The following is an 8191-nucleotide window of genomic DNA, read 5'->3' on the forward strand; positions in this document are numbered from 1 at the left end:
ACTGCCTTTTGCTTGAGCGGACGTGACGGCACTGCGGGAATCATTCACCCAGCGCTGGCTTTTGCTTCAAAGGACGCGATGGCACTGCAGAAATACACTCACTCTGTGCGGGAATCCGAGGCTCCGATAGGTGAGTTTATCCTGTTGTGCCGACACTACAAGGATCCTCTTCCTTTTATATACTATGCTTCTGCTCCGTGCGCAAGCACACTGTCTCTAGCATCCTCTTCTGCTCTCTAAGCGGTAAGAACGGAGAGAAAGAAATACTCACTAAGCACTTTCATTCGTGATTTAGGGCGATTTAGAGTTGGATTTTGAATATGCTGAAGTGGAAGAAAAGATAGACGAAGGTAAGATCTATCCATTTTTGTTGGTTTCGTTCGCATGCATGATGTTTTCACTCTTTTTGTTTAGTTCATAACTATGTGTTCTCTGTTTTGTTAGGCATTATTTCATCACTTTTTGGACTCATTTAGAGCTTCAGGAGTACGATTTGCCTAGCGAAGTGAAGTACGAAGTTGAAGATCAAGGTATGAGCTTTGCAATAAATTGATTTTTTTGTGCATGCAAGGTGGTAATTAGTTAGTCTTTTAGCTCATCATTAGCTATGCAATGTTAGTGCTTAGAGGCTAGAAATAATTTCAGACGACAGATGTAGCATTTATAATATATTTTTTTAGAAGAGTAGGTTGAAGATGTTGTATCAATGTTAGGTGCGTCCATTAGTATTGACATGCGAGAAATCTTAATACGGTAATTAAGAAAAAACTTGTACTGTAATTGTTCATTGCATGTGGTATGTTATTTCATGTGGTATGTTTATTAATAAGTCTATAGTTAGGAGGCTGTAGGTCTACTTTGTTATGTCGCAATAATCTAAATTTTATATGTTACGATTATGTGCTAATGTACTTGATGATGTATGTAATTAGGTAAAATAATTCATCTTAGTAGCAAACAAGGAGGAGATGACGTGATTGAAGAAATTGTGTTTCCATCTTCGCTGTCCCTTTTGAGGTGATGACCACATACATGCAAGTGCTATTTTCATACTTTTGATAGCAGAAAGAAAAGTCCGTGTGTAATATTGATGTTCATGTGATAATAGGTTGACTCTGTTCATATAGTACTGGTGACGGATATTTATTCGAACTATTTGGACTCTTAATTGCATTTGCAAGCACATCCATATTGGAGTTAAGGTATAAAATGACACTGTAATTTTGTTAATAGTTTTTATATGGATGTACTGTTGTGAATAATGTGCATGCCCCTGCAAATATTATTATTTGTAAATAAATGATTGTTATCGTATGATATGAAAAAAAATTATAAAGCCGGAAGAAATTAAATGTTTTACTCATATGATATTAAAATGTTATTATCGTACTATTATGTTTAGTGGTTGTTTGGATAGCGAGTAATTACCCTCAGGTTTGTCATAACCTGTTGTAAGAAAATTAGCTTTTACTAATAGTCGTTTTTCCAAAAGCTCAGTTTTTGCATGTTACGAGAACCAGTTTAGGATATTTTAGGGGTAGTTAGAGAAAAGCAAACAGAGTTTTAGTTTGTGATGCTAGTAGACGAGTTTGAGAAAAATTAGATCTCTAAATACCCGTTAACCAAACAACCCCGGAAAGTGTAAGCAAATGATTCTAGAAACAAACCGAATATTTGTAACGAAAATACGATTATTATTTTAGTCGTATGATATGTAAATGTTGTCATCGTACTACTACTAAATGTTCTGTTACTAATTGTTTGAAATGTAAACATGTAGGTTGGTTAGGTACTATGGAAAATTTAGTAGTGTACTATGGGAACGTCTTACGCGACGGTCCATTCGGGGTGGATGTGTCCTTGTGCGAGTCGACTACAGTTATAGTGAGAGACATGGTCAACGTGGGTTACGCAGCAGTTAGAAGGTGCATCCGAGCGGTGTTTGGCCAGGGAAAAAATGACAATGGAGGCCTTCGTCGTTGACGGAGGAAATGATGGGACAGTTGCCCGTTGGGGTTTGCGGCCTGTCACAGGTGATCGGTCATGGGGGTCGTACATGAGGTTTGCAAGCAATCCCAATAACTCAATGTATGGTCAGCCGATGGTGTATGTGGAGTTCATTTCAGTCACTGATGTTGCCGGATGCAGTAGCGGGGGTGGTGAGGTCGAGTTGGCCATCACATTAGCCTCTAGCGTCGGCCCATCAGAACCGACGGGCGGCCAGCCTGTGTATGACACAGGATATTGGTATGCAGCCGTTGACATGAGCGAACACGTGGAGGGATTGCCGGAGGCGCTAGATGATGATGATCATTCTTCTGCGTCTTCGGAGTCAAGCGAAGAAGAAGATGTTCCTCCTCAGAGGGCGGTCGCGGCGGCACTACAACCTGGGTTTTTACAGGATATGAGCATCACCAACGAATTTCACTCTGCTTCTGGCCTAGGAGTGGGGAGCCTGGAGGTTGGGCAAGTTTTCCCACACAAGAAGTCTGCTTACCAGGCAATGGGTAGCTATGCAATGGGCATCGACCGCCAGCATAGAGTGAAGCAGTCTGATAAAAAAAGAGTTGAAGGTCATATGCATCCACACCGCGAAAGGTTGCCGCGGAAGAGTTCTCGCTAGACTGAAGCCTGGGGTATGTCAGTCATGGCATATCACAAAAATAGTGGAGCATACCTGTGAGCAAACTGGGACTCTTTCAAATCACTGCAATGTGACAGCAAAATATGTGGCACAGACGATGGAAACGATTGTGCAGGGAAGTCTCGGCATTAGTGTTAGGGCTCTACAAAAAGATGCAGAGGATCTAATTGGCTTCCCTGTTAGCTACAGCAAGGCTAGGCGTGCGAATGAAAATATATTCAAGAACTTGTATGGTACCTATGAGGAGGCCTATTCTTATGCCCCTAGAATGCTTCATCAAATAGCAAGTGCTAATAGGGGGACTCAAGTTTGGCGGAGAGAACGTCCAAACCCAATGAACCCGGGTGAGCTAATCCTGGACCGCTTATTCTGGGCATTCGCCCAGACTATACAAGCCTTCAGGCACTGTCGCCCGGTATTATCAGTTGATGGTACCTTTCTCACAGGAAAGTACAAGGGCACACTATTGGTGGCGATTGCAGCGGATGCAAATAATCAGCTTCTTCCTATTGCATATGCATTGGTCGAGAGCGAGAACAAAGATAGCTGGTTGTGGTTCCTGAGCTGCGTGAAGATGGGTGTCGTGAAAGAGCGTAAAGGTGTTTGCATCATCTCTGATCGTAACACTGGATTATTAAGCGCTCTTGAAATAATTAAGGCGTCGGAAGAAGAGTGGGGCTGGCCCAATCTAGAGGGAAGGTCGTGCATGAGGCATTTGGCAGCAAACTTTTACTCCAAATTCAAAAACAAGGATTGGTTCAAGTTATTCAAGAGGATGTGCATGCAAAAAACTGAAGCCAAAATGAATGCGATATGGGCAGGTATCAATGGTGAGATCGACCGCGCGGCCTTGCCGCAGAGAGAAGACCGGAGGGGTCGTAGGACACCCATAAATTTGAGCCAGTGGATCGGCGAGAATTGCCCTCATTTGGACAAGTGGGCGCAGGCTCACGACACCGGGGCTCGGTATGGAATAATGACCAGCAACATGTCAGAGGTGTACAATGGTGTTCTTAAAGGGGTGCGAGCACTGCCTATCACAGCCCTAATTGAAGAAACTTGGAACCGGACCCTGTCATACTTTGGAGACAGGGTCACCGTCGCCAAAGCACAAGTTGAATTGAACAAGCCATGGTCCGAGAAGATGCAAAGACATCTGGACGAGAAAGCAAAGAAGTCCCAAAGTCATGGCTGCAGGAAAGTGGACGCACTTAGGAATAAGTGGGAGATCAGTGTGCGAGCCAAGTACGTTAAGGGTCACCACAGAGGATCAAAAAAGCAAGCTGTCACCCTTGGCTCAGCCTCCTGTGAGTGCACCTGTAACAAGCCCAAGCTTGAGGGCTACCCTTGCAGTCATGTGCTCCGGGCGGCTGCTGATCAAAAAATCAGCGTCGAGCCATACATATCGCTGTACTTCAACATGTACAATGTGTACAACACTTGGAATGGTGAGTTCTGGGCTTGGGGCATTGATATGAACTACAAAATGTTGTGGCCAGATGGGCCGAAATGGGTTCCGAACGCCGACTTGATGAGAACCGCAAAGGGACGACGTCAGTCTAGGCATCATCGCAATGACATGGACCATAGCCAGATGGGAGAACCAAGGCGATGCCGCGTTTGCAGGTGTCCTGGACATTCACGCAGAGAATGCCCGTATCGAGCCAACAACAACGCATGATGTTGATATATATGTACTCGCTATGTCTATTTATATTTCTACTCGTTATGTGTACTTATATTAAATTTAAATTGAATCTCTTTGTATTATTGTACTCGTGATGTTCACTTCAGATAATTAATGTAAATCGTATCTCTTTGTTTTTTAAGTTAATTTTGATTTGCATTTGTATTTGTGTCTTCCTCGTAATTTATATTTGTATGCTTGTGTGCAGGTTATGGGTGAAGTGCCAGTGCTTTTGCAGGGGCCCCATGACGCCGGCCACTGTTGCCACCTATTTTTGAACCCAAATATTAAGCATGATTATCGGCCTTTCAGACTTTGAACCATAAAGAAAACATGGCCAATACACAATTCTTTCCTTGCTCACCTTGACGCTTATGGACTACAAGGTTTTGCTAGGCTCACATCATGCGACGACCAAGTACGTTCGGACCCATCCCTTTTGAGATCCCTCGTTGACCGGTGGAGACCTGAAACCCACACCTTTCACTTTCGTTTTGGGGAGCTTGCACCTACACTGAAAGATGTTTCTATGATCACTGCTCTACCAATTAGAGGTGAGCCGTTACTCTCTCCACGAGTGTCTCCATCTTGGGCATTAGATATAGCAGCCCGTCTTGGGATGGAAATGCCAGAATCACAACGTTCTGGTGGCCCTCGGGGCATCCCACTCGTCTGGCTTCGTGATAACTTTCTAATTTTATCTAGCTTCGCCAATGAGGAGACGAGAAAAAGACATCTGTTTGCGTATTTGTTGTGGCTCCTCGGGAATCTGTTTCCAAATTCACATGGGGACGTAGTTATCCCTGGTCTCATCTACATTGCAGAGAATATGGTAGATGAACCTTTACCCGAGCAGCCAAAATACAGCTTCGGTTCTGCCATGCTATCTCATACATATAGAGGCTTGTGTGATGCCACACAAAAAAACCTCTTTCGCACAAAAAGCTCCATTACTTTGTGTCGCCTACGAGTTTCTACAGTTGTGGTCCTGGGAATACCACCCTGTAGGACGACCTCGTATAGTACAACCCGTACACCCATACGACTTTAGCGAGGGTGGCAGTGCAACTATGGCCACCAGGTGGACAAAGGCACGGAAACGTTGGTCTCCAGATATTGCGAAAAATTGTTACCCTATATACCACCAGCAGTTTGAGATACTTGATGAGGCAGAAGTCATATGGAACCCGTGGACTCAGGACCAGCTACAAATGGTCTTTGATGCTCGACCCTTCACACCAGGCATGTTGAGCGATAGTGCATTCTGGCTGACTCGCTGCAACTTATTGTTCCTGTGGTGTGTTGAGCCTTACAACCCAGAGCGTGTAATGAGACAGTTCGGTCTCTATCAAGAAATTCCACCACCTTCTCCAAGACGTATCGATGAGGAAACCCATAAGTAAGATGTGACCTCCCTAAATAGTTAGTGTCTTTTTTAATTTACTAAACTCACACTTTGTTACATAATTTGCAGGCTAATCAATATGGGCAGGGGTTGGAGTTTATACGATTGGAGGGAACAGAACATTGAATGGGTACACAAGTGGGAAAATGAAGCGCTAGCAAGATATAGTGCATCAACTTAGGTATATTTTATTTACATATTTTATTACGATGATCATACGATGCGTGAAGATGCTTTGCTTTCATCACAACGGTTTATGTAATTATTTAATTTTGCAGACCACACGATGGAAGTACGGATCAAGCGTACAAGCAGTGGTACTGCATGAACACACGTGCTAGCCTGGCCAGTCAGCCAGCTACTATACCAACACATCTCACACAAGAGGAGCAGGCGCGGAGACATGTTGAGCTGCATGCAGCTTACTATCGTGACCAGATGGTAATCACTTGTAACTTTTTTTGGTCCATCATTTCATAATCATTTGAACTAAATAACATCCAAATATTGTTCAGCTTGAAAGTTGCAACGAAGTAGGGCAGATGGCTACGGATAGCATGCCGGCCCAGGGCCCAGCTCGCAAGTCATTCCAGAAGCGTTTTCAGCAATACGTGGCAAAGAAGTTCAGATGCGGTAGAGGCGACGACGTTGTCACTGGAGCATACAACATGCCGGTAGCGAGGTCAGCCAGACCGAGTGCGGCGCCGTCATCCAGACCGAGCGAGGCGCCTACGAGCCATGGGCAGTGGGGGGAGGGTCCGAGTACTAGAACGACATTGCCACGACATGACTCATCTCTACCACTGCATCGCTCTTCTTTGATGCAGCTTCGTCAGGGGCAGACATCTCAGGACCATGGCACGGGCTTGGATTCGATGCCCGAGCAGACTCTTTCCCCTAACCCATATGCGTACACAGGATATGATGCATACACCAAAGGTGAGGGATCTCAGTCGTATCTCTCCACGCGAGGGATCCCCATGCCCGAGGAGACTCGTGTACCAGATTTAAACCAGCACCACGTACAATGGCCAGACAGTATAGGAGAGGGATCTGATCAGGTAGTCATGTTTACATTTCAATGCATTTACAATGATATCATATATTATCCTCTAACAGTTTGTTTACAATGTTACTATGTGCAGGACATACCTGATGTTAATTGGGGCGATGAGAACACCCAACGTGGCGTCAACAGAGGCGTCCGGGGAGCATCACATGATCATGGCCACACGGTTACATCATTAGTTACAAAGTTCTTCGGAGGGGAAGTTATTGGCCCATCTTTATCCCCGCGGAGTCACAACCATACGCCTACAATTACGCTTCAGGTTCGCAACAAGGATTCACGACTCCACCACCTACGCAGGACTCGCAGATACATGAAGCCGAATTGGAGTACGGCCGCGGTCTTCGTGTAACTCGGCCACCTAATCGCTTGTCGCCTTCCGGTCGTAAGGAAAGGCCAGGTGGTCATCGTAAAGTAGGGTGATTCATCTATCCACGTGCGCGACCCATTGTATCTACATATGTCAGTATCAGACTTTTCGATTTGAACATCTATGTATGCTGAAATAAAAATGCACCAGTCAGGAACAATTTTTCCCGCCTATATCTCCCGCCATACTATCCCGCTCCACTCTTCGGCTTATGTTAGGCCGAGATGATTTTTTTTTAAATTTTGGCTGATGAATACTGTGCAACCATTGCCCATCTTAGACATTAAAAATGTATATTTTCAGGCAACCCTTTCCCCTCAATATTTTCCCGCCAACGCTTTCCCTCCATATGTTCCCGCCAACCCCTTCCCGCCATATGTTCCCGCCAACCCTTTCCCGCCATACTGCAGTCGTTCTTTCCCGCCATTTTCTCCTCTCTACCTACAAAACCCCCTTCAGACGGAGGTGGATAAGCATTCGAGTGTAGTGTAGTCGAGATGTCCCATTATCCTGTTGATCGTAGTTTTCACCCTAGGATGAGCAGCACTCTTCTGAGGCTAGCTTCCGATTTCAGGATGGACAATAGGATAGTTCCATGGGACGAACTCACCGGTAGTGACACCATAATGAATGAGTTGGCTCACCAATTACGTAGGTCTGGGTGGCCTGAAAGGACCTATGAGGAGGTACGTAAAGAACTTCTTAGGTTGAATGCAAGGTGGAAGAAGGTAGTGGAGCCGAAGAGTGAAACTTTCAGAAGGACTGCAGATAAGCATCCATTTTTATGGACTGAGGAGAGCGAGGACGAAGATGATATCTTCATGCCGCCGCTTCCGGGTTCTGCATCATCAAAGGGCAAGAGTTCTGCATCGTCTAAGGGCAAGAGTTCTGCATCGTCTAAGGGGAAGAGTCCTGCATCCTCGAAGGGCAAGATTTCTGCATCGTCCAAGGGTAAGAGTTCTGCATCCTCGAAGGGCAAGAGTTCTGCATCGACGGAGGATGACGATGATGCCTTC

The 8191-nt window shown here is 45.1% G+C and overlaps 1 protein-coding gene across 1 annotated transcript; it reads left to right on the forward strand.

The window, feature by feature from the left end:
- Positions 1 to 216: 216 nt before the first annotated feature.
- LOC123141304 (uncharacterized) lies at positions 217 to 7335 on the forward strand. Its single transcript, XM_044560481.1, has 8 exons — positions 217 to 350; positions 445 to 530; positions 933 to 1202; positions 4540 to 5730; positions 5806 to 5917; positions 6015 to 6177; positions 6252 to 6797; positions 6882 to 7335. The coding sequence occupies exons 6-8, from the start codon at positions 6061 to 6063 to the stop codon at positions 7155 to 7157; spliced, it is 939 nt and encodes a 312-aa protein (XP_044416416.1). The 5' UTR covers positions 217 to 350; positions 445 to 530; positions 933 to 1202; positions 4540 to 5730; positions 5806 to 5917; positions 6015 to 6060; the 3' UTR covers positions 7158 to 7335.
- The last annotated feature ends 856 nt before the right edge of the window (positions 7336 to 8191 follow it).

The sequence above is a fragment of the Triticum aestivum genome, chromosome 6D (assembly GCF_018294505.1).
Source record: "Triticum aestivum cultivar Chinese Spring chromosome 6D, IWGSC CS RefSeq v2.1, whole genome shotgun sequence".
Taxonomy (NCBI): domain Eukaryota; kingdom Viridiplantae; phylum Streptophyta; class Magnoliopsida; order Poales; family Poaceae; genus Triticum; species Triticum aestivum.